The sequence below is a fragment of the Uranotaenia lowii genome, unplaced genomic scaffold (assembly GCF_029784155.1).
Source record: "Uranotaenia lowii strain MFRU-FL unplaced genomic scaffold, ASM2978415v1 HiC_scaffold_549, whole genome shotgun sequence".
Taxonomy (NCBI): domain Eukaryota; kingdom Metazoa; phylum Arthropoda; class Insecta; order Diptera; family Culicidae; genus Uranotaenia; species Uranotaenia lowii.
Genome location: NW_026598477.1, coordinates 1 through 25,000, shown reverse-complemented (window position 1 = coordinate 25,000; position 25,000 = coordinate 1). Strand labels below are relative to the sequence as shown.

At 36.7% G+C, this 25,000-nt stretch overlaps 6 protein-coding genes across 8 annotated transcripts; 4 read left to right on the top strand and 2 right to left on the bottom strand.

Annotated features, from left to right (window-relative positions):
- Positions 1-4,292: 4,292 nt before the first annotated feature.
- Positions 4,293-10,485, top strand: LOC129760278 (solute carrier organic anion transporter family member 74D-like; the record flags this gene model as incomplete). Its single annotated transcript, XM_055757895.1, has 3 exons — positions 4,293-5,385; positions 9,790-9,995; positions 10,062-10,485. Coding segments are annotated over 3 exons (1,433 nt in total), but the record flags the coding sequence as incomplete, so codon positions are not given.
- Positions 10,486-10,683: 198 nt separating this feature from the next.
- Positions 10,684-14,739, bottom strand: LOC129760279 (F-box/WD repeat-containing protein 5). Of its 3 annotated transcripts, XM_055757899.1 has the most exons (9): positions 14,581-14,739; positions 14,089-14,470; positions 13,477-13,634; positions 12,432-12,609; positions 11,928-12,362; positions 11,511-11,866; positions 11,116-11,456; positions 10,891-11,041; positions 10,684-10,829 (listed from the first exon to the last, which is right to left on the bottom strand). In XM_055757899.1, the coding sequence occupies exons 2-9, from the start codon at positions 14,414-14,416 to the stop codon at positions 10,731-10,733; spliced, it is 2,046 nt and encodes a 681-aa protein (XP_055613874.1). In that variant the 5' UTR covers positions 14,417-14,470; positions 14,581-14,739; the 3' UTR covers positions 10,684-10,730. The 3 variants fall into 3 exon arrangements, with proteins under 3 accessions (XP_055613874.1, XP_055613871.1, XP_055613873.1); XM_055757896.1 differs by having other exon boundaries at positions 11,116-11,866; XM_055757898.1 differs by having other exon boundaries at positions 11,116-11,854.
- A 1,342-nt stretch (positions 14,740-16,081) lies between these two features.
- On the bottom strand, positions 16,082-17,677 carry LOC129760274 (transcription factor A, mitochondrial). Its single transcript, XM_055757892.1, has 3 exons — positions 17,457-17,677; positions 16,900-17,395; positions 16,082-16,830 (listed from the first exon to the last, which is right to left on the bottom strand). Exons 1-3 carry the CDS (start codon positions 17,510-17,512, stop codon positions 16,621-16,623), a joined length of 762 nt encoding a protein of 253 aa, XP_055613867.1. The 5' UTR covers positions 17,513-17,677; the 3' UTR covers positions 16,082-16,620.
- A 124-nt stretch (positions 17,678-17,801) lies between these two features.
- Positions 17,802-20,493, top strand: LOC129760275 (E3 ubiquitin-protein ligase PPP1R11). The gene is made up of 3 exons (XM_055757893.1): positions 17,802-18,083; positions 19,974-20,286; positions 20,350-20,493. The coding sequence occupies exons 1-3, from the start codon at positions 17,958-17,960 to the stop codon at positions 20,415-20,417; spliced, it is 507 nt and encodes a 168-aa protein (XP_055613868.1). The 5' UTR covers positions 17,802-17,957; the 3' UTR covers positions 20,418-20,493.
- On the top strand, positions 18,091-19,967 carry LOC129760273 (succinate--hydroxymethylglutarate CoA-transferase). Its single transcript, XM_055757891.1, has 2 exons — positions 18,091-18,784; positions 18,842-19,967. Exons 1-2 carry the CDS (start codon positions 18,244-18,246, stop codon positions 19,594-19,596), a joined length of 1,296 nt encoding a protein of 431 aa, XP_055613866.1. The 5' UTR covers positions 18,091-18,243; the 3' UTR covers positions 19,597-19,967.
- Positions 20,494-22,046: 1,553 nt separating the features above from the next.
- LOC129760277 (L-xylulose reductase) lies at positions 22,047-23,299 on the top strand. Its single transcript, XM_055757894.1, has 3 exons — positions 22,047-22,265; positions 22,326-22,578; positions 22,809-23,299. Exons 1-3 carry the CDS (start codon positions 22,214-22,216, stop codon positions 23,230-23,232), a joined length of 729 nt encoding a protein of 242 aa, XP_055613869.1. The 5' UTR covers positions 22,047-22,213; the 3' UTR covers positions 23,233-23,299.
- The last annotated feature ends 1,701 nt before the right edge of the window (positions 23,300-25,000 follow it).

Below are 25,000 nucleotides of genomic sequence, written 5' to 3'. Positions count from 1 at the left end.
ATAACCGAATACATAATCTCTTATTTAAAAAATCCTTATTTAAATTTGGAGTCTTTGATTTTCTATATGAATGCTTTTTTCAATTATTTATTCGTAATTCAACTAGTGAATTCGAATGAAAATTTCGAATGATTAAACTCTGATATTGTAATTCTAGATCACCATTATGAAACTTATTAAGATTCTATTCTGCATAAGAATTAAAAGGAAATCAAATCTAAGTCTAAAAAATGGGTTTTACTTCAAATATTTTCTTTTAATATACCGGCAAGATGAGATTCGAACATGGAAAATAAAAGTAATTTTAGTTCTAAATGCAATACCAATATTCGAATCAGGATTTTGTCCTAATGATGAAACGAACTGAAAAAAACCAAGAATAATAAACTGAATACAGATTCCACAATTCGGTCAAAGGTCACAAATTTTGATTTTTATATAAAAAAGTTAACCAGAACATCGGAAACGATTCAAACTTAAGCTCACCAGATATTTTTCTGCACTCATTCGGACAGTGCAAATCTGGGATATTTTATTTGAAAACCTTACAAAACCTGGGCATTCAATTTCAAAATTTAGAACCCAAAATCTGAGCAATATCCAGGCAAATTAGGGAATTCTTCAATTTAAATCAAATAGAAAAAAACTCGAAAAGTGTTTTTTTTATCGAAACACATCAGCTAGTTTATTTGGATAATCTTTCCTCAAAAAATTGTTTTGGATGCAAAATACATAATTATAATCAAACAATTTTTTTCTTTGATTTTGCAAATAAAGTAAAAACATCGGGCAAAATCCGGGCAATTACCTCTGAAAGAGCCGTGGACTGTATTTTTGCTCGACTTTGGGGACCGTTCGAAAAGTCCGAAGACACAATTAACCGGATGTTGAATGGAGAAATTCTTACTAGTAAAAAGGCACTTATTTGTTCTCTATGTACAGTTTATTTACACTATTTACACTTAAACTTTATTGGAGGAAACATAACTTAATGGAGGAAGGAAAACTTAACTCGAAGGAACAACTTAACTCATAGGAAGGAATCTTAATGGATGGAGGAAACAACTTCTAGATTGGAGGAACACTTGACTTGACTTAAATTCGACGTCTTCACTTGTCGACGGATGGAATGGATCTTAATGGATTGGCAAACACGCCGGTTGCTTGAATGATTGATTCATTCACACGCACACAAACATCTGTGTGCGCAATGGAAATTTCCACTGTTCGCTGGCTGAAGCAACAGTATGTAATTGTTGTTGTACGCCGGCCGGCGTTTACCGGCGTTTTTTATGTACACATATGAATGCATGTCCTTGAATGGACAAACAACACACAAAAGTAGCAGGCGGTGATCGGTGATGACTTTTTTCGTTGGTGACGCAATTGCGACGTTGTCAATTTTTCGACTTTGGCTCGAACAACCTCAGTGATTTTATCTAATGTAATTGAAAAAAAATATTGAAAATTCGATATTGGAGACTAAGGGCCATACCCAAAATTCACGCACCAACATCTTTTGTGAATAGCTTTTGATGGCGTTTTTCGACTGTTCGACATTTTTTTACCGTTATGGTGGGCAGGGGGGTGTTAAACCCCCAAACTCCCTCAGAACAAATCAGTGACTTTTGGTATTTCATTTTTAATTGCCATGACGCTTATAAAATCGTACTTCGTTTAGCCATACTAAGTATTCGAAATCATTAAATCATAAAGAAAGAAATGTGCTTTTTTCTACACTCTATGAAATTCAAAATTTTTTTATTCAGAAAAAAATATTACCCTAGGAGGTCCAAGTATTGAATTTTGAAATTTTGGCACTTGGAATCAGAGGGGTGCAAGTGCCTATATGATAGTTTCGAAAAAAACGCGCTTCAAAGTTGTGAAGGTGCTCGATTTTCATTTATTTTTCGAATTTGAGCAGTTTTAATTTAATCGAAAAAAAATTATTAAAAAATCGAGTTTTGCACCAGATGTACATTGAAACATGAAAAATCGTTAGGTATACTTAACTCAAATTGGATGATTTTGGACTTGCACCACTCTGATCCTGGGGCCTCAATTGATTTTTTTTTTGTTAAATCGATCTTTGATAACTGATCAACTACAAAACCTGCATGAAAACGAAATACAGATTTTGAATTTATTTACTATCCTTTATACAAGAATTCAGATCTATTTGTATTCAGTATTTTGGAAAATAATATAGGTATCTATAGTTTCCAAAATACAACGCTTTGAAACAACTAAATTCTACAACGTTTGCATGTTTGAATACATAAGATAACAACAGTTTCGGACACGTCATTCAATAAAGTGTTTCAGTATTCGATATTGAAGATTTTAAGTCATTTAACAACTTTGTTGAAGACATAAAACGATTTCACGGTGCCCCCCTGGACCGTTATTATAAAAAAAAGTGACCATCAAAACCAGGTATAGGGCTCGATTCCTTAGGTTATTCTACTCCTCTGAGCAAATTTTTAAAAAAATCCCTAGTCGAATTTTCGAGAAAACTTGATTTGAAGTTTTTAGGTAAAAAAAACCAATATAATCATAATTCGAAGTATTTGATATCGCCAAGATACCTCCAAAAAGGTCCAACAAGTTTTCCGAGATGTTTTCAACTGGAAGGTACATTTTGCCGTTGCTACAATTGTAATTATTTACAGCTGACTTAACTCACTAAACAGGCTCAAGTATGTTGTTTATACGGTTTAATTTGTTATAATTAATACAGGGGAAGAAACGATCGGCTAAATATTTATAGTTTCCTTTGTTTTATTAACGATTTTCAACACTGCCAAATTAGTCAAAATCAGCTCTTATATGTTTGGTACCAACATATACGAAGTGGTACGAAAATCACTCGGAAGAAACGCTCATGATAGGTTTCTAGTTGGAAACATTCAAAGCCGATTGTTGCTGCCTGTTGTTCCCTAGAGAATCGGCAGAGCGACAATGCGAAGTCAATGTAAACAAGATTCAAAAGCGAGAGCGGACTCGCATCTAAGTCGATCTCTCAAGCTCACTACCTGGTGTATCAGAAGTGATTGAGACACTGATTGATACAAGATCCAATTCGAAAATCCACTCACTCACTCACTCAAACTCAATCAATGCGGCCTTGCATCGGTTCATACTGCCTGCGTACTTTCTGGCTAAGTGGCAGAAACATATGTTCATACGTACTGCCTGCGTGTTTGAATGACTATTTTAATCCTCCCCAACAACAGCAACAACAAAGCAAGATGTATCAGGCAGACAGCATTCGATCATCGATCAGTAAACGAGTGAGTGAGTGAGTGATTGAGCAAGAAAAGTTATTGACTGAAAAAAGAAACTGAAAATCAGGTAGCTCCTCACTCAGTTGAGAATTCCAACTGGAGAAGAAACGTCTCTCTTTCAAATTTTATTTCTTTGATTCTCGGAGCAGCGCTGTCGAACACAATCTTTGCCCCACTGAGAGATAAACCAACCGACAATTTAGGTTTTGCTTTCGCTGTTGAAAACGTTTCAGTGTCTCTCATGAGAATTGAGTGATATTCGGAACACTGGTTGAATGCGATTGTTTGAATATGTTATTATTTTAGCTTCAAATGACTGGGGAATGAATGACTGGCAAACGAAGTGACTGGTCGAAGGAACAGTCAATTGAGTTCGACGGACCAAGAGGCTTCACAGTCACAGCTTCACGCCTCATGACGATGACTTTTGCCAAGCCTGGTTAGGTACATTTTTTTCTGACAAAAATGTTATTAAAGAAAAAGCATAAGGGTGCTGCATACATTTAGGGGTAAAAAATACTACAAAAAAATCTACTAGCAGAAATCATAAAAAATAATGTTTGTATGGAAAACATTTTGAAATTAACAAACGCGTGATTTAAACAATCATATTCCAGCTTATGGAAACAAGATTTTTAACGGTAAATCTTTGATTTACATTTTTATCATGATAAGATATCAAAGATATAATACGCAATTAATGCGGGTTCTAATTCCGTCGGTGAGCCTTAGTATCTTTTTCGAAAATTTCATGATATTTAAAGCATATGTCCTTTCTTTCTTTGGCATCTCATGTTTCTCTAAAACTTCGAAATTTTTTATAATTTTCAGGAACGAAATTTCAACTTAAAATGATCTGGAAAAGTAGGAAGGATAATAATTCGCGACTGAGGAATTCTGAATAAAATTTGGAAACATTAAACAATTGTCAATTTTTCAAAAAAATCAATTTTTAGGAAGAATTAATTTGGAGCAAGGAATTTTTGTCTTTTACGCCGTAAACAGCTAAAACAACTTTAACATTTATTACCAATTTTTCTTTGACAGATTTACCCAAAGCACTGCTGAGGCTTCTCAAAAACAAGCTGCTAATGTTCAACATAATCTCCGCCATTTTCTACATCCTTGGGTCCAGCGGGTACATCACTTTCATGAGCAAATACATCGAAGTACAGTTCCACAAAACGGCTGCTAATGCAACGGTCATAACGGGTCCCGTAACCCTTTTCGGAATGGTGGCCGGATTCTTGATCTCAGGAATTGTCATCTCGAAGAAAAAACCTTCGGCCAAGATTTTGCTTTTCTGGAATGTGATTGTTGGAATCGGTTACATGCTTGGTCAGTTTTCGTACCTATTCCTGACCTGTCCGGATGGAAACATGCCGTTGGTGCAAGGTCGACTAAATCTGACGACGAGTTGCAACAGTCACTGCCACTGTGAAGGTATTCCATACAGTCCCGTTTGCAGGGAAGAAACGGGAACCACATTTTTCTCCGCTTGCCACGCCGGGTGTGATGCATGGAATACCAAAGAAAAATATTACGATAAATGCACCTGCCAGAATGAAAATTATTCCCCAATTACGAAAACGTACGATACGACGCAACGATCGACATATCCAATCGATCTAGAAACTGTTCCTTGGACCAGCTCTAGGCCTAGCAGTATTGCAACCACTCCAACTACAAAAGCTTCCCCCCAGCTTAAATCATTGTTACCCACTTTAACTGAACAGGAACCTATAACGGCGCCTCCAAATCGGACAACCGAAGACGATTCTTACATTTACGATGACAACGAAGAAAATCTCACGCCAAACCCTGATAGTAGGGAAGACTTTAACGCATCTACAATCGAGGAACCTGAAGAGGTGAAATCTTCTAGGAGGAGACGACGCCAAGTCACTGAAGATTTTGGCTCATCTTTGCCCAGCGCAACAACGACCGAGGAAAATAGTAGTCCCTACACAGCCAGGCTGATTCCGGGTGCCTGCCTCAAGGGATGTGCGCTGGGTTTCTATCTCTTTTCAATCATATCCAGCATCATCAATTGCTTCGGAGCTTCTGGGCGCATCGGCAACATGCTGGTCAATTATAGGTAGGGTTTATTTTCCGGAAATTTAAATTTTTATTTTAAGGTGAACCTTTGAAACATCTTTGCGACATCAAACGGGAAGTTTCTTTTTAGTATTTTTGAACAAAGTTTATAGGACCGGATTCTGATTTTTTTTAAAGAACGGGTTTGAGCTGTTAAAATTTGAAGCTGAATTCTGCTCCTGAACTATTGAGTTCCAATTCTGAACTTTAGTTTTGAAATAGGATTTTTAGTTCAGATTCTTAACCTTTCAAAGCTGTTCGCAAAATATCCATTTCGGGGAAATTGGAGCTGTAGTTTGTTGGCCGTAAATGTTGACCGATTTTGATGATATTAGATTCATTTTGTAGGTAATTTATTGTAGTTAGGTACTCAACATTTAAATATAAAAGCTGGTTCAGAATTAAAAAAGCCAGAAAATCAATTCTGGCAGCTTTGCTGTTTTTAAGCGTTTCATTGAAGGTTATATAGAATCGTTAAGAATGACAATGTGTAGATGTGTTTGTGTTCAATCAAATATTTTTGACCGATATCTCGAACCTTCCGGTAAAAACAATCTTACTTTAAAGAATAGACGTCTATCTTTGGCTTCCCTTCGCTGTACATCATTTTTCAATGAACCGATTTTCTAAACCCAAATTTAATTTAGAGACTTACTCTCTAAATATACTCAGTTCTTCAGTATATGGAATGATGATTAGGCATGCGCGGATCTACGGGGGGGGGGGGGTGATGGGGGTGATCACCCCCCCCCCCCCAGGCGGAAAAAATTAATGATCATTAAAATGGTCACAAATTTTTCAACTCAATTTTGATGAAATATAACTTTTTCATGTGTCAAAATATCTTAACAGAGACATTACCATTTTTACGCGTGCATAAGAATTCAATAGCTGCTTAAAAATATGCTTGAATTGATGCGTATGCGTATGCTAATGTATAACTTCGTTTTGGATTCGGGCATGCGAAAAGGATAAAGCTTGATCCTCATTCTTTGAGGAATTTCCAGCATGACAGCAGATTGGATTTCTTTATTAACAGATATCCAGAGTTGTTGTAAGTGCCAGTACCAGAAACGTCGGTTGATAGCGACTAATTCTGAATGATTTCTTTAAAAGGCCTGAATGAAGCCAACATTTATTTTCAAGTTGATCATAAAGTGATTTCTTATTTATGCATGTTTACCATACTCGATGGTTTTCTAAAAAATGCAAATATTCAATAATTGTTCTATTTTCGGCTAGAAATATTCGTGATATAATTATGACCTTTTCAGTAACACTTTTTAACTGTGGGTAAATAACCTCAAAAGCGATCATGTCCTTGAATGGATATCAACGTTTTGTTAACTAAAATTTTGAAGGTTTTTTTTCCTTTTCTAATCCGTATACGAATCCTACTACTTATTGATGATATCACAAAGCTTAACGTTTTAACTAGACACTGGGTACATCCATCACAATTTTCGTTTCCATACTCCGAGCATTTGAAAAGTCGAAGTGCTGAAAAAGAAAAACGATACGCGAGCGCAATGCATTTGGAAACATTCAAGAGTTGGCTAGTTTTTTTCCAAACTGAGCTAGGTTATTTTTGTAAAGTCTGACCGCTCTTTGTAGTCAACCTCACTGATGCTGTTAATAAAACTGTTCAATTGTTAAATCTTGTCACTAAGTCACTGACTTGTTTTTCAAAACTCACAGCAAAAAAAAAAATCGCTGTAAGTATTGGATAAGATATAAAGAGACGAATCTATTCAGCAAATCTCTTTTAAAAAAATTAAATATAATGATTAGCAATCTATATTTTATTTGTTTAGATACTTGCCTATTTGTGTTTTAAATGTTTATTTGTTTTAGATTGTTTTTTGATTCACGTCTTTAAATTGATATTTTGATGGAATTTCATGAGAAAAATATGTGAAATTATTGAAAAAATACATTGACGGGTTTCGATAAGTAATGAAGCAGCATACGGTTTAAAATTCGAACTCAAAAGAGAAAATATATAGATTAAATATAACTGAAACTTGTGTCTATGGCTTTGTTACCTAAATATTGCAATAGTTTCAAAATTAATAAGACGTAGTTATAACCATGAAACCAGACATGCTCATTTGAGTAAGTTAAAATCATACCAACAGATTTATTTTTGACTGAAAATAAATAAAGTACGATTTCCAACATTAAATTGCTTAAGGATTTTTAATCTGATAAAAATAAACAAATGGTCATTCCATATCCCCAACTAGATAAATGAACGTAAATTCAACTTCATACCAGTGAAAAAAACATTTGTCTGCGTTTTGCCTGAGACTAAGCCAGCCACAAACAGATGTACAAAATTCTTTGAACAATTTTTTATTTTATTGTCTTTAACATTATTTACATGCTGCTGAATTTTCTTCATCTTTATCATCAACATTTTTCCTGCCACAGTTTTTATTTTTCCAAATCACTCAAAAAATGTTGGCCTTATTTTTTGAAAATTTATTAAATCACCCCCCCTAAGAGCAACCTCTAGATCCGCGCCTGTGATTAGGATTTTTGGAATGTGCACTTCGAGTCATATTGACCCGAACAGCTTTGGAAAGTTAACTCCGATACTGTATTCTAATTCCTATTTTTCTGATTTCTATACTCTTTATTCTCAATTCCTATTTTTATAATCTGATACTGAAATAAGGTTGTTAATTATCTTCTTGAGTATGGAATTATGTTTTATTATTAGATTTGTAACATGTGAGTTATGCTGCTAAAAGTAGCACATGCACGACAAGCGAAAAAAAACGAGATATCTCGTGAACTCTGATTTTTAATTTTGCTTTAACTTCTAAATACTGGATTCCTAAATCCCCTTCTGGTCTCTTAATTTAAATTCTAATCCCAGGTTCACTCCAACAAATTATGCATCTGAATTCTGGTTCTGAATATCGATTTATTTAATTAGATTAATAATCTAATTAATCTGACTGTGAATTCCAATCCCGAATTTTCATTTTAAATCTCGCAATTGAAGCTTCGATTTCTAAGCTCTGTTTATCCTGATGATTCCAAATGAGTTTGGATGCTGAAATTCAGATTTTGAATTTCAGACTTATAAAGCTGTAACCAGATAGTGAGTTCTGTTTTTTTCTAAGCTCTTACTCCGAGTTTATATTCTGACGATGAAATTTGATCTTGAAATTTTAGTACGTATTATTGATAAATGATGATTTTTGATTCTGAATGCCAATTCGGATTTGGAATACGAATTTTGATAATGATTTCTGAATCATCTAGAGTGGGTAGCCAGAATTTCTCTAGCACGTATCCTCGCCGGGCTAATCCGAGCTATTCATCTAAAAACCTGGCTAAATCCGGGCATTTCATTTAGAAAATTTCCTCCAAAATCCGAGAAAATTTGATCTAAATCCAAGAATTGTTCAACAAAGTCGAGAAGAAAACTTCAAAAAACACTTTTTTCATCACATCACATCAGCAGATTTTATATCGGATATTAGTTTTTTTTGTTTCGATTATAGTCGTATCTTTATGTTATCGCGACTATATAACGATGCAGTTAGCGGACAGTCATTGAAAAATTTACCCGTTACAACTGTGATCGATGTTTACTCTTGGGCTCGAACTCACGGATATCGGCTCAGGAAGCGACTGACTTGCCAAATGAGCTATAGCATGAGCCCCTTTTATCGGATTTTATGCTTCCAGAAAAGTGTTCATAATTACATATTTTGATAGAATTTAGGTACTCAAAATATTCCGGACGCAAGAATCAAATATTTTATTTTAGTTTTTTTGATTGATTTCGCAAACAAAGTGAATGAATTCGGTAGAATCCGGACTTTTTTCTATGAAATCCGGGCAACCGAACCGGGCCGGACTTTTACCAAATTTTGTATAAAATATCCGGTCAAGTCCTTGTAAAACCGGGCAATCTGAAGAGCTTTATCTTGAGAGTTTTTATTTTTGAGTCTGAGCTCAGATTTCGACTTCCGAATGCTGTTCGGAATTCTGTTTGTGATTCCAGAATCAGAACACGAATTCTGAATCTAAATTTTGAAAATTGATTCCTTATTTCATATTTTCTATTACAGTTTTGTAATTGAGCATACTACCAATTTCCAATTTCCTGGAGTCAAAATCTTTAAAAATGTGTTTAACGGCTCTGAACTTCAAATTCACATAATATGACTTTTAAATTAGTAGTATGTCTCGAAATTATAATTCTTAGTTAAGAATCAAGATATTCTGAATCCAAATTTCGATCCTGAATTTCGTTTTTGAAGTTCGACTCAGAATTGATTTTCTTCCGACGCGAGCCAATTAGGTAGTCTTCCCAAAAAGGCTAGTGTTAACTTCAGATAATTATTTTTTTGAAACCTACTAAAAAATATCTCACCTTTACCAGATGCGTCGCCAAGGAGGATAAATCCTTCACCCAGGGCCTGATACTGATGATGATCAGCCTGTTCGCCCTCATTCCGGGACCGATCATCTACGGGCGGATCATCGATAGCACCTGCCTAGTGTGGACCGAAGAATGCGGCAAACGGGGCAACTGTCAGCTGTACGATCAACGACTTTTCCGATACTACATCAACCTGACAGCATTTTGTAAGTGATCCATTTTTTAATATTTTCGGTTGAATTTTGGTTAACTGATTATTTTTTTAACCGTAGGCTTAACATCGATAGGGGTATTCTTCGACGTTCTCGTCTGGTGGTACGGAAAAACGCTTGAACTATACAGCGAGCCAGACACACCCACTGAAAACAAAGCATCTCCCAAGGAACGGAATAGTGCCTTTTCGTGATATTCACAAACAGAAACTTAATGATTGTCTAAAGTGTAGGATTATTCGGATACAAGCTTAGTAATTTGAACAGGTTATTGTTTTTTTTCTATTTAAAACAGTTTTATAGAATAAAATTTCTAAACGTTACAAATATATTTTCTCAATCTGTGTTGTGTGTTAAAGCATTGAACTTGTTGCGATTGCATTTCACGACTATCAGATAATTTGTTGTGTAACAATCCAAAACACGGTTGACAATATGCTATCCAAAAAGAAAAATAAATGTTCCAACATCTGACTGACTACCACAGAGCGGCCCAGGTTTGAAACAATAATTTCACAATTCCCAATGACAGAGAGAGATGCAAAAACACCCATAGTGTTCGATTTTGTATGCGGCAGGCGTACTGAGAATATACTTCGTTAATTTAAAACATCCGTTCTATATTCGGTTAACGACTAGATTTCGAACGTGAAAGGACGTTGCAGTAACAAAAACAATGATATTTAAATTTTTACTTCTCTGTATCTAGAAAGAAGGAAGAACGGATTTTCACTGATAATTGGCTTTCGGTTTAGTTTTTCTAAACTCGACCGCCTTTCCGACCGGTTGAATGCCCAACTTTTTTGCTTGCGACAAGGATCGCCAGATCTGAAAGTTTCGGAGTTAAAGAATTAGATCATTAGATCAAACAGGAAACACGTCGTCTTACCTTAATTTCATAGTCATCACTGGTTGTAACTAGCATTTCGTTGTCTCGCGGATTGAAAGCAACACTATTGACGACGTCACCGTGCTGATATTTGGCCAGACATACTCCGTAGTAGCGATCCCAAAGGTAAGCGTGCATATCTTCGGCACCACTATTGGACGTTAGAATGCAGATATGGTCATTGTAGCTAAGCGAAACAACAGAAAAAAAATGAATTTAACCTACCTAGCTACGTAGTTATCACAGACATCTAGAAATATGAAGAAACATTCCGTATTCGGTGTGTAGGCCTTGTGTGCTCGGAGCATGGTGCCCACCTTTTTTAGTGTCATCAGATCAATCACATGTATGTCGATTTCCTGGGCAATCGGCGGAGGTTCCAACGGGTTTCGTATCACATAGTTTTTGGGCCACGGGCGGCTGTTGACGTAGAGATACCGATGATCTGGACTCAGGCCCATCCCTATGATATGACCGTGCAAATCAATCAGCTTGTCGACCCTATCGAACCTGTCCGCAACCGAATCATAGTTGGCCCAGTTGGGTTCCACCGGCGGAGTTTCATTCTGCAATATATATTGGAGGCGCATTTCTTCTTGAGACATCTCGAGCCTAATTACCTCCATTTCACGCTGCCTTTCCCGCAATGCTATGCGTTCCTTCAGAGTCGGTCCCGGATCCAATCGTCTGGGGAAGTTGATGTTTTCGATCCTTTTGAAGCCAATCTGATGTGGCGTGTACGTTTTGGAACCTGTTGAAAATATTAAATACTTTGGACACAGATTGTCCAAATCATCAGTTTCCGACATGTCATCATCTTCTTGGTCATCATCATCGTCTAAACAATCATCGGAAGATTCATAAAAACTGTCCTCGTATTCTCGGCGGAACTCGTCCAAATAGTGAATAGGACTTGCATAATCGTGATTCTCCAAAGGTACATAAGGAAAGTCAAGATCGACGTCTGGAATAAATACTGAACACTCAAAAGAATGTATGATAAAACCGATTCTAGGATACAGCAAGACAATACAGACCTCTCCCCGCCTGGAATACTTCATCCATGACTTGATCCTGATTCCATTGATAGTGAGACAAAGGATTTCCTATTCGACGATCATCTTCTCCATCATCAATGTTGCTCCGTTCATCGGCTGATGCAGCAGAGCTGGTACCTTCTCCGGAATTTTCATCGTTCGTACCGGAGGCCTCATCGTTCAACCAAGGACAGTTGGCCACCGTTATAGCCCTTATGGAACTTGCATTTCGATTGTAAAATTTGTACATCTGATTGCGAATCGGCGTGTGTTCGGAATCTACCTCCTGGCTCGCTTTGTTCAACCAAAGAATGGACGTGCTCACCAAATGAGCCAGCCAGTTCAAATCGCCCGAAAGCAAGTGCTGATCACTGAACCAGGTTCCAAAGATATCGTATGGCCGATTTGTCACGCGGCACTTCAGGCGAAATCCATCTGCAAATAATCAATACATATTGGCCATGAAAGTTGTGCATTCACTTCAATAATTGACATTTGATTTACTCTGTACGGTGAAAACGGCAATCTCTCCGGAAGTGCTGTGCGGTGAACCAAAATGCACCCCTGACACCAAGAGCAAGGTGTCGCTTTGATTGAACTGCGAGAATTGGGTGTATTTCCAACTTAGCTTACGCATATCGTAAGAATCGCGAATCGTTGATGGATAAGCTGAGTTCCAAACCTAAAACGAAAGGCAGGTTGCGATTTTTAAAAATTCCGTTTCGGTAGGATTTTCACTGTATTTTTTTTTTCTAAATCTAGGATTTTCCGACTTTTTTTTAACACCTAGGTACTTATTTTTATTACTTATCTTTTTTTTTAATCAAACTAGCGTGCTAGTTCATGTGCTGATAAATTAACTAGCAAGCAAATTTATCCGGCTTTTTTGCCAGGAACTTACCACATTGTGGCATTCTTCCCTTTATCTGGCTGGCAAAAGAGTTATATTAATAGTAAAGAATTCCTAAGCAATGAGTTTTTATTAAGTGAAATTATTTTGACAAAAATTAAATTTATTAAATTTTTTTTGTTATATTTCCTAGAACGAGCTGCAATCCACATTTTGACTTCGAACATGTAGTATACGATAATGGAATCCCAACTTTTAATGCGGCAAGCAAATCCATTTTGCATAAAGTAATAAAAACTGACTAAGGGGAAAAGGCAATGGGTTTTATTTTATTTTGAGAACATGAAACAAAGTTGAATATTCTAATTTATTGCAATAAAATTAATCAATCTGTACTCACGATAACGTTACGTATTTAGGTAATTGGTATCCTGACTGTGTCTCAAAGAATATAAATAAGAAATAATGAAAATAAATAATGAAACATCAATAAAACATGACAACTATCCACTGATACAAAGGATACCTGAGAGGAATATAACCTGCTTCAGAGATTACTATTACCCCTTGAGAAAAACTTTTTAAATTATTTGAATAGTATGCATAAAGAATGTCGAATAGTTGAAAGAAAGAAAAACAAAACTATTCGTCTTGATCACTTACATGAATCACACTTGCTACGTAAATAGTTATACTCACAATGACAAAACCATCTTTGGAACAGGTAGCGAACATTTTTCCATTATGCGAGAAGCTAACGTGCAACACCTGATGGGAGTGATTGGTCAGCACATCGGTCATCACCATAGGGACATTATCCGTAAGCCTTTTGTACTCGGAGCGCCACGACTCTGCCCCTAAAAGATAGAATCAGAATCTGTTACTATATGACTGCATCATGCTAAGTGGTTTAGATCTCAGAAACGGGTCGGTAATTTCGCGTTATACTAGGTACCGACCAAATAAAAAGGGCTGGAAATAAGCGAGCAAAACAGCGCAATGAACAAATATTTACCAACAATAATTGCGCAAGCCGTATTTTGATGGTTGTTTATCACAACCACAGGCAAACGCTAAATGGCAACTTTTTTTTCATTTCGTCTGTTTCTTTTCACTTTACATATTTATACTGGCAAGTTGAACATGCATGATAGCTTAAAACATTTCGAACCCCGCCAAGCCAAATCCGCTCTCGTGAACCACTTTTTGTTATGTCATCAATCCTTCTCATCCAAACAAGTTGGATGACATGAATCCGAGACGCAAAAGAAACATCAGAACGCAAGCTTAATCGCCATTATCAATCCATACCTGGTTTTTTAAGGATGCTTTTTTCCACGTTGAAATCCCTTTGGAAGTACATCCGCCAGATATAATCATCCCGGGAAAGTTTGTTCCAGCGTTTGCAAGTCTGGCCAGCTTTGAGTACGTCGATGGGTTCGAGCAATAGGAAAATTTTTGCAAACACTGGGTCCGGAATGAAAACCCAAGGTGAATTTTCACAGTATCCGTCATCTTCCTCCTCGAAGGCGCTGCTGGTGCTTCCGGAAAAGGATCGCGTTTCTGCAGTTTCATTCGATGATTCTCTCGCAGAGTGCAAATTTGCATCTTTCGCGGAGCTAAACAAACCTCCTTCCATTTTCGCCTAAAGTATAAGCGTGTCTCTGACTCCAAATTTCGCAACAAAAACCAGCTACGGTTAGAAAAAATGTTAAAATACCAGTTCTAGGCATAATTATTCCGTATTTTCAAACATGAATCATCAAAAATTGGTCAAAATTGTTCGCACAACTGTATACACACCTTCGCTGTTGGTGAAATAATCGAAAACTAGAATATTTTGCTTTGAAATGTATCCAAATTTTCAATTAAATTTTACGATGCACTCTGTGACTGACTCACTCTACTTCTGATGTGAATGTAAATAAAAAAAATAGGCTCGTAAAGCTCGTAAAGTACAAAAACAACGACAAATTCACTCTCACTCAACTCGCCCGCAGATTCACTCTCTCATAAATATAATGCGAGAAAACATCAGCTGACAGCAGCGTAGTCAGATATACGGATTTCTCCGTAGTTCTACGGATTTGAAGCATTTCTACGGAGCTACGGATCGATAATCGATGCTGAAAATCTACGGACTTTCAGCATAAACGAAAATTCTACCTGACGACCGAAAAAAAGGTCATCATGTTTCATTTTGCTAAAATCAGTACATTTTCCGATTTATATCAAACCTACGGACTTGAGCGGTTTGCAATCTGGCAACGCTGGCTGACAGCCTCCTACCCTGATGGGTTGACAGCGTTGACAGCAATGTGGTGGAAAGTATTTCGGACAGCTGTTTTTGTCGTAGCATACACGAAGGGCGAAATTATTTAAAATTCTGAGTTGCGCGCTTGCCAAAGTATCTTACCCCTTCGTTTCACGATTTTTTATTTTTTTCTCAAAAATTAATTCAAACTGTTGGAAATTATGTGTACATCAAGAAAAAAAAAATTAAACTAAAATACGATTTTTCCATACATTAATTGTTGCCAATTTGTTACTTTATGAAACGAAGGGTTAAAATACATTATCAAGAAGATTACTCATTGCCACTTGAAAGCCTGTTAAAAAAAAGTCGGTATCTAGTGAACATTACATGGAGGTTCACTATCGGTATCACTATAGTGATAGTCCTAATCAAAGGACTGAAGCAACTGTCAAATCACATATAAACAGACCGTACCGACTTTTTGGAACCACAACGTCAGTTCCCCTTTGATTTCAATGGCATTTTGGTACCAAAACGTCAGTGCGGTACTGAAATGTCAGTTCGGAAATTTCCTTCTCTTTCAGCCCCTTGGTCCTAATAGGCTATTAACCTAAAACTATATTTTCAAAATCATTCAACCTGAACAAACTTGTAAAATGTAAATGTGAAATTTGAATAAAAGTTACAGATTGTTTTCCCTCGATTTTTTGTTGCTTCACAATCCGGTAACGATTTTTCAAAAGGTCGTATGCGCCAAATTGAATCAAAATCAAAAAGCAACGAGTAAATCGACCTAAATTACATTTCAATACTAAACAAATGTCACGAATCTTACATTATCACATCATGTCGAACTTACATATTAATTCCGTAATATCTACGTGAAAATCAAATGGAAAAAAATTATGTAGATTTTCACGTAGCCGCTACCTGCAGATTATTTTGCGTGTAGTTGCTGAGATAAGGTGCGAAATCTGGCGTTCTAAACTAACGAAATGACCACAAGAATAGGATTTCTTTTTGCTCTAAATTGAAAATATTACGAAATTTACACTAGTATGGCAAACAAATTGTATTGAGAAATTTCTATGAATGAGAAAATCTACTAGAAAAAAAACATGAACGTTTTTAACGGATTGGAAGTAAGCAATGCAAAAAGGAAAAGGTAATCATAAATTGTGGCATAGTTTTTGGTTAGCAAGGATGAATCGAATTGGCAATAGTTAAAAATACCACCACAAAATAAACCAAATCAGAATACCATTCATCCATGAAAGCCAGTGTCAAAATTTGAAAATGGATTTCAACTTGCCAACGATACCACTTTTCGAAGGAACGGTTGATTCAGTTGATGGCTCTGTTGAATGCTTTCCTGTAGTTATCTTTTCAACGTTGCTTTTCTCATTTTTGTTACTATAATTGATGCTGTGCTGTTGCTTTCCACTCTGACTTGCCTCTGCCGGTGGAGAGATCAATTTGGTTCCCGTATCCCTGCCCGATTTGGTAGGCTTTTGCCTTAGTTCGTTGCTCTTTAGATTACCGGTTTCTGGAGGCGTTTCTTGTTCCAGACAGGGATACCCGATTTCCTATTCTTTGCGGGAAGCTTTTTTCTTGTGAGTCGGATGTTGCTCAGGGATGATGATGTTTTTTCGCCGAATAACGTCCATGTTATCCTGCGCTATCATTTCATCTTCCCACTGACGCATATTTTCCCGATACTTAACAAGGCCATCGGCTGCCCGACTATTGTATGGTTCTTTTTCTGCAGCGCCTAATTTCGACCAGGCTTCAGCGAGCTGTTAAAATATATCATAATTAATAATGCATCAAACTTTTTTAACAAAATTCTAAAAAAATAGCAATACCTTTTTAATTTGCTCTCTGTTTTGTTCTTTGGTTAAATTTTTCGGTCTTCTCTCCGCACAATACAAAAGAAATCCGTTGAGGGGTCTTTTGGGCTTGCCCAGTTCCTTTAGTCGTTTCTTGTGATCACGTTTGGTTTTCTCTTCGGCCTTATCGGAACGAGCCTGCCGAATCTCCACCTTCTGCTGATCGGTCAGTTGGCTCAAATATTTAGCATTTTTCTGCAACCAGATAGCTTGTTCCACTTTATATTCCTCTTCGAGTTTCGACTTGGATGCCACATCCAGAACTTGCCATTGAGCTGAAGCCAGCTTAGAAATATCGGTTGGAGATGCTTTCGGGTTTTTCGCAAGCAAAGTTGACCGGATGTTCTGAACGAATCTTAAGTACGCGTTGATAGGCCGTTTGGGGCGTTCAGGAAGCTTATCTGACGGACCAGTCGGAAAACCCAAATTAGTAGAAGTGTTGATTCCGGAGACCCATATTGGGTTGGTCGTTCTGAAATTTTAAACAATGAGCTGACGATCACATAACCTGCTGTACATAACATTCGTCTTACCGGGTGTTCAACCATAACTTTGGCGAGAATAATCTAACCAAGCCGTTTGTTTGCATACTGAAATTCTAGATGAACGCACAACCTAGAATCGTAAAAGTTTATTCGAATGCTAATGAAAGATAAATGCAAGCCGTCTCGTGGGCAAGATACTAAAAATGGTTTTTTTTGTTAAAGATAAATACGTAATAAAAAAAAACTGTTTACCGTGAATTGTTGCACGCAAATAAAAGATTTCCTAATTCATTTAAAAGTTACGCAGAATATAAGATCACTCGCACCGGTACGAAAATAGTAAAAAAGAATGAAATTTGAAGACTATCATTTTTTCGTGTTATCGCGGGATCAAAAAAGAGACAGCATTTTGAGACATTTTCGCGTTTTAGTAGTGGGTGGTTTCGGGTGTTTAAATTAACAAACACAAAACAAAGCATAAAACACTCGAATTGCAACTCATATCTACATAGTATTAAAATCAAAACGTGATATAAAAATAACCGTTTAATGGCTGCTGAAATCCCCAGCAGCAGTAGTAGCGCCACTATGCTTCCGGAAGCAGTAACTCCCGGTGGTAGTCGGACTATTACAGAAACCCTGACAGCGGATCAGATTCCAGGACCGAGCAATCAGGTGAGCAGTTATGTTTATTGTCCAATACTTTACTCGTACGATTAATCTGAGCAAGGTCTCGCAAGTATTGGGGAGTGAAATAAATTACGCTGCGGTGTGCAATATTCGCTGAGTCTCGCTTAGCCATATTCAGTGTTAATCAATCTTCGTGGTACCAGCCATGTTTTCTAGAAATATCAAGATTGTTGTGCGCAAATCTCCCATCCGCCATTTATCTATAAGAAGATGTCATGCCGAACGAATTTTATCGAATCCCTCGGAGAAAGTTTACCCTTTAAAAGGTATCAAGGTGCTGGACCTGACGAGAATTGTGGCGGGGCCCTACTGTACCATGGTCCTTTCTGATCTAGGTGCAGAAGTGTTCAAAATCGAACGACCCTTCCATGGAGATGAATCTCGTAAGTGGGGCCCACCGTTCCTGAAAGATTCCGAAGACTCCGTCTACTTCATGGCTTCCAATAGAAATAAGAAAAGTGTATGTGTTGATTTAAAAAAAGGTAAATCGGTGATTTATGACCTAGCCAGAAAATGTGATGTGTTGGTTGAAAACTACATTCCTGGAAAGTTAGACCAAATGGGTCTTGGCTATGACCAACTAAGTAGAATCGCCCCATCACTGATTTACTGTTCTATTACGGGATACGGTTCCGAAGGACCTTACAAAACCAGACCTGGCTATGATGTGATAGCAGCTTCGATAGGTCAGAAAGATTGGATCAACATGTAGAACTTTCCTTACAAAATTATATTTTTTCTAGGAGGTTTACTGCACATTACCGGAAGTGAAGATGGTCCACCTGCCAAAGTAGGAGTAGCCATAACAGACATAGCAACCGGATTATATGCACATGGAGCGATTTTGGCCGCTATACTGCAGCGTCATCAAACCAATCGCGGCCAAAAGATAGACGTAAATCTGCTCTCAACGCAAGTTGCTTGTCTAATCAATGTTGCTAGCAATTATCTAAATGCCGGTAAAGAAGCCCAAAGGTGGGGTACAGCACACGAGAGTATCGTACCATACGAAGCATTTCGAACCAGCACCGGATACATTACGATTGGCTGTGGAAGCAACGCCCAGTTTGAGGCACTCTGTAAATACCTCGACATTCCAGAAGTAGCCCAAGACGAGCGTTTCATAACCAACCAAGTTCGTGTCCAAAATAGGAAATTATTGATCGACATTCTGTCACCGATCATCAAGAAGCGTTCTTCCTCCGAATGGATGACGACCTTCGGCAATGCCCCATTTCCTGTTGGACCAATCAACAGTATGGCAGAAGTTTTCAGCGATCCTCATATCAATGACATTGGCTTGGTTAAGGATTTGGAACATCCAACTGCGGGCAAGATCAAAGTTGTAGGACCTCCTGTTTCGTTTAGTGACTCATCAAATCGAGCAAGGACTTCACCCCCACTTCTGGGACAGCACACAAATGAAGTTTTGAAAGAGCTACTGAATTATGATGATGAGCAAATCGAAGCTCTACGCAATATCCAGGCTATTCAATGAAACACCGAGAACGGGGTTTAAAGTGTTGCATTTAAAAGTTACTATTCTAGAATATAGTAAGGCAATTTTTTTTAAACCTTTGCTTATATTATATTTTTGTAGGCAGACTCGAAAAATAATGAAAAATATTTAATAAACAAGTTTTGTCATTTTCACAAGTTTTTCAACGACGCTATATTGTCATTACTGCTAGTAAGAATTCTGTGTTAAATATTAAAAAATAGTTTAAGCTAAGGTGGGTAGTCTTTGGTAGATGTAAGTCATGTAGCTGTTAAATTCAAATATATTTGCTCCAGTTTAACCAAATAGTTCCTTAACTGCTATCAAACATCGTAGTTCTATGCTTGACTAAATAATATTTTATTTTTTATCAACAGGAAGCACCGGTTCTACGCTTGCGGTTGCAAAAACCGAAAACATCGAAAAAGGTGCAATGGTGCAACGGAACCGTGGACAATGAGCACATGAACAAAAAGAAATCGAAATGTTGCTGTATATACGTGAAACCACGTCAGTTTGGCGAAAGTTCATCGGAAAGCGAGGACGAATGTGAACACTGTTTTGGCCACGTGGAGCTGAAGAAGCGTAACAAACCACACCCAGACACTGGCGAGGACGCTCCCGATGGCGCGACGGGTGGATCGTGTGCCGAAATGTGTCGAAGTGGGACGCAAATGGAATGTTCGATCGGTAAGACCCTTTATTCGTAAAAATTTGCCGATTTATTGTTCTAAGATGTGTTTCACGGAATAGAGCCAATCCCATGCAATGAAGATACGGACAGTGAACTGAAACCAGATGACGTCGCCGCCCCTACATAACGCTGAAGTTATGATTTAGGATAGTAGCAGCTTTTAAGAATCTATTTTAGTTAAATATTTGACACACATACGCTTACGAATCACAAGTAAATTGATTAATTTCGATGACAGTTCCTCAACCATGGGGGTTGTACTTCAAACGAACTTGAACTTTGGTTTGCATAGAACTTCATTTTAATCTAAAACAATCGAATTCGGGGATGTGTCTCTATTAAAATGCGAAGGGTTTTACATCATCTACCACTATTTGCTCTTGTTTTTAAATTATTCCACACATCGTAAAAAAAAGTAAGTATAAAAATAATGAATATGTTTCAGAATTCAACTTTTTACTCAAAATACTTTTATATTTTAAAATGTTATTGAAATTCTAAAACTCATGCATAACTTAGCACGACCCTAGCTAGGCATTCGTTAAGATTTTATTGCTTGAATTCTCTATAAAACTTGAAGGGTCGTACGCAGTTTGGCATAAAGCCAGTGGGCATAACGCCGTTTGGCATAACATCATTTGACATAATGGCTGTTTGGCATAAAAATATAAAACTTCATAAGATAACATTAAATATTGCAAAAATTGAAAAACATTGATTTTTTTTTTCTATTTAACGAGTTGCCTGGTTTATTCAAATCCCTAGGATGGTCCCGTGTTTCTATAGATTTATCCAAAGCTTTATACTATAGAGTCAATTCCCTAGCATTCCCTAGATAATTTTAGTTGGAACACGCAGCGTGAGGGAGCTTCCTAAAAGTTTTGATCCATCATTTTAGGACGGCTCCATCTTTCTAGGTTTATTAAAAGCCCTGTGTTTCTAGGTTGCTTTTAAAATCTCATAGATAGGCTAAACATCTCAAATCATTCTTTACGCATCAAATATCGAAAATATAAACGTGTAATAATAATAATGTTAATTCGCCCATGGATCAGAAACCGTATTTTTATCAAGCGATAAAAGAACGCTTTTCGGCCTTCAAAAGCGTACAACAAGGTAACTATAAAATAATTTATGCACTTATAGTACGAAATTACGAATATTAAAAAAATTATCATTTTCAATAAGATTCTGAAATATATAATTTTTTTCCTTGAATTTTCATCTTTTCGGATTATTCACCCTAAAATAAAAAACTAACCTTTTTACACAAGTTTTATTTTGGTTAAGATAATCAACATTAAAAATCACATTTTTTTTTCAAACCTGAGATTATTCATTTAGCCTTCACAATTTACAAAAAAAAACACACTGTTTTGAAAGTAATTTTTCCTACATCACTTTTAATAATAACTTATTTTATTATGCTATAATTGAGAGCATAAGCATAGGAAATGTAAATTTTCAGAAAAAAAATAATTATAAAGTCGCGCGTTGTGATGTCACGACTTCAATCACTCACCAATTGCTATTTTATCGAGGATTTTATGGATTGGATCATTTATAATTTAATTTATTTTAAATTTCTTTCATTTTTATTTAAAAGTTTTGAAGTGTAGTTAGCAAGAAATTTTATTCAACTGATTAAAAGAATTGGAATAATATTATGCAAATGTAATAAAACATTTTTCTACAAACGACCATGGTGTTCGGCAATGGCTGTTAGACCTAATTGATAAGATTAGGCTCTCCATTATTTGTTTGTGTGTTTGTACTAACACACAAGTGCATCAGAATCGCATCTCATCTGAATTAATTCAATATTTGCATTCCGTAGTCTGTTGAGGTTGAATTATTCCGATTAGCTTAAAGCAAAAAAAAATCAAAAACGAAAAGCATTTTAAGTGTGATCCAGTTTACAATATGGATATTTCGTTGAAAAATAAGAAAATTGTAGTCACGGGAGCCGGTCAGGGTAAGATAACGCTTTGAAACATTGGATGAAATTTCGATCGATCAACAACTTCATCCGCAGGGATTGGCAATGAGTTGTGCAAAACACTCCATGGAATGGGAGCCTTTGTGGTGGCCGTTTCGCGATCACCCGGTCCCTTGGAAGCTCTGAAACAGGAATGTCCCTCGATCCAAATCATTCAGGTAGACTTGGGCAATTGGGATGGCGCCAGAAAAGCTCTGGCTCAGATCGATCACGTCGATGGGTTGGTGAATAACGCGGGAATAGCGATCATTAAACCGTACGATCAGCTATCGGAGAAGGACTTTGATGAGTAAGAAACCTTCTTTTTAGCACAATTTATTCAGCTATGTTTTTGATCATGAATAGGCAACCCATATGCAGTTAATTAGCATGTGTTTTTAACGATTTCATCGACAAAAGATCCATTTTTTTTAAATAAGAGTAAGTCAAGGTCATGAGAAAATATTACATAACGGCTTCCAAGTTATGAATAAAATAATATGTAGGTACCTACTTACGTATAGTTGAATTTTATTCCAGCACCTTTAACATCAACATCAAAGCTGCATTCAATGTGAGCCAAATATTGATTCCCAAAATGCCGCCGGGATCTAGCATTGTAAATGTGTCTTCCCTAGCTGCACTGAAAGCATTCCCGGGACACTCAGTATATTCGATGACAAAAGCTGCCCTCGACTCAATGACCCAGAGTTTGGCGATTGAACTTGGACCGAAAAAGATTCGCGTCAACAGCATCAATCCTACTGTCATCTTGACCCGGATGGGTCGTGCAAATTGGAGCGATCCAGCAAAGGCCGATCCTTTAATAGCGAAAATTCCGCTTGGTCGCTTCGGAGAAGTGAACGAAGTTGTGGAACCCATCATATACTTTTTGAGCGACAAATCGGCCTATCTGAACGGCCACAGTCTACCTGTAGAAGGTGGATATTTGGCTGGTAATTAAGGTGATTTCTTTCGACATGTTGAAAGAGCTCCGGTCTTGAATAAATTGGTTTATTATATGCTTCAAATTTTCATTTCTTCAAATTATACTTATCAAACATTCATTTCTATTATATTAACGAAAAGAAAGTGATGAACTGTTTTTTTTTCTTACTATAGTTAAACTGTTTGACCAACTTAAGACTGGCATGAGAACGAGATTGTGATTCGAGGTTTTGATGACGGCCTTGTTTTGGTGGTACTAGTGGGTAAACTGTCGTCAACATGTGCGTTAAATTATTTCCTATTTACTAAAATGATTGGAAAGAAAATGCAAAATTTATTATCTAACAACTAAATTGAACAAAAGAACAACTTTCAATGCATCCGAAATCAAAAATACTTAGGGTTTTAAATTAACATGTGATGAATGATCTTCGTAAATCCAGATTCTTGAGGGCGTGTAGTAATCACAGCGGTTCATGACTATAAGAAAATTTAAGTAAATTCACATTCTAAACTTATACTTTAATGTGGTCGTTTCACTGGAGTCTCTAGTAATTATTTGCGTGTTGACGATCATCCACTTATCTTGCACTTGCTTCTTTCTAAATCAACTCTCTGTTCTTCGTGGTTTTAAAAAGTAGCGTTGAAGTTTTATAATTCTCGATTGGTTAGTACTAGACTTTACTGGTGGTCGTTCTGGTGTGGTGTTGTCCATCTTTCTAGGCAGTTCCCACGCCAATGGCAACTCCCGCAGCAAAGGCACACATAAATATGTGCAAATCGTTTATCTTGCACCCCGTGTCGTCACCAATCAGATTCGTGTACCACTTGTGGGCCTTCTTTGTCTTCTTTTTGAGCGCGTCCTCCGCTTGGTTCACCTTACGATCGACGAAACGTTCAGCCTATTGTGAGATTTATCGAAGATAATTATTGATAATTCTGAGTTTGTGTAGATTTTTTGTATTATAACAATAAATAACAACCATTTTCTTAGTCTTCGTTTGATATCAACCTTTTTAAGTTTTCTAGAGTAAGACTTTTTGAAATATTGAATATAATTTAAAAAACGAAATCTGCGGATCGATGCCTAATCTTAACACATTAAGGGTCAAAAATGAGATACATCGCGCTTCGCTTATTCTCAAATAATTTAGAATTTTATTCGGAGTGCAACGAAATAATTTGACTAATCATGAAAATATATGTGAAGATATTTGCGCTTTGAAAACATATCTCACTCAAGGTTTCATAAAGAAGAAAGTTTTAAGTTCTAACCAATCAGGGAGAAACAATCGAAACAAAATAAAACCAAACATGCAAATTATTTTTATTGGCATCTCGAACGAGATTCTTTATTAAAAGAAGAGTGTTTATGAATTAAAAATAAAGCAAACAATCGATTAATTCACAATCGAATAATTTTCTGAACAATGGTAAAATCGTTGAAATCATTACAATTGTAACATTTTCAGTCTAATATTCTGTTTATTTTTCAACTGTTGGTTCTGGCTTGATGCAGAAATTTCTCTTGATACGCTGTTTCATTGAACGGCTTCATGAAAATTTCTTTCTTAAATCTTGATAACAGTGTGCTTGAGATTTCACTAGGAAGAAGCCATTCCAATCAGAAAACCACCAAGAAATCCGGTGGCCAGATAGGTATTTTCTTTAGATATCTTTATGACCTGGAAAAAGGTTGTCTTGGTGTAATGGAGTTGTCAAATAATTATGGCTTTACGTTGAAAGGCACAAACACGGAAAAACAATAAAGCAACGAATAAATG

What these genes read in the sequence shown, in the direction of transcription:
- LOC129760277 (XM_055757894.1), top strand. Translation starts at nt 22,214, where the DNA reads ATGGATATTTCGTTGAAAAATAAGAAAATTGTAGTCACGGGAGCCGGT. An exon ending in AGTCACGGGAGCCGGTCAGG is followed by an intron (nt 22,266 to 22,325) that starts GTAAGATAACGC and finishes CTTCATCCGCAG; the next exon opens with GGATTGGCAATGAGTTGTGC. An exon ending in TCGGAGAAGGACTTTGATGA is followed by an intron (nt 22,579 to 22,808) that starts GTAAGAAACCTT and finishes ATTTTATTCCAG; the next exon opens with CACCTTTAACATCAACATCA.
- LOC129760274 (XM_055757892.1), bottom strand. Translation starts at nt 17,512, where the DNA reads ATGCAAACAAACGGCTTGGTTAGATTATTCTCGCCAAAGTTATGGTTG. An exon ending in AAGTTATGGTTGAACACCCG is followed by an intron (nt 17,396 to 17,456) that starts GTAAGACGAATG and finishes TTAAAATTTCAG; the next exon opens with AACGACCAACCCAATATGGG. An exon ending in ACAGAGAGCAAATTAAAAAG is followed by an intron (nt 16,831 to 16,899) that starts GTATTGCTATTT and finishes ATATTTTAACAG; the next exon opens with CTCGCTGAAGCCTGGTCGAA.
- LOC129760275 (XM_055757893.1), top strand. Translation starts at nt 17,958, where the DNA reads ATGGCTGCTGAAATCCCCAGCAGCAGTAGTAGCGCCACTATGCTTCCG. An exon ending in TTCCAGGACCGAGCAATCAG is followed by an intron (nt 18,084 to 19,973) that starts GTGAGCAGTTAT and finishes TTTTATCAACAG; the next exon opens with GAAGCACCGGTTCTACGCTT. An exon ending in GCAAATGGAATGTTCGATCG is followed by an intron (nt 20,287 to 20,349) that starts GTAAGACCCTTT and finishes TTCACGGAATAG; the next exon opens with AGCCAATCCCATGCAATGAA.
- LOC129760273 (XM_055757891.1), top strand. Translation starts at nt 18,244, where the DNA reads ATGTTTTCTAGAAATATCAAGATTGTTGTGCGCAAATCTCCCATCCGC. An exon ending in TGTGATAGCAGCTTCGATAG is followed by an intron (nt 18,785 to 18,841) that starts GTCAGAAAGATT and finishes TATTTTTTCTAG; the next exon opens with GAGGTTTACTGCACATTACC.
- LOC129760279 (XM_055757896.1), bottom strand. Translation starts at nt 14,416, where the DNA reads ATGGAAGGAGGTTTGTTTAGCTCCGCGAAAGATGCAAATTTGCACTCT. An exon ending in TGCCGTTTTCACCGTACAGA is followed by an intron (nt 12,363 to 12,431) that starts GTAAATCAAATG and finishes GATTATTTGCAG; the next exon opens with ATGGATTTCGCCTGAAGTGC. An exon ending in AGTATTCCAGGCGGGGAGAG is followed by an intron (nt 11,867 to 11,927) that starts GTCTGTATTGTC and finishes TTGAGTGTTCAG; the next exon opens with TATTTATTCCAGACGTCGAT.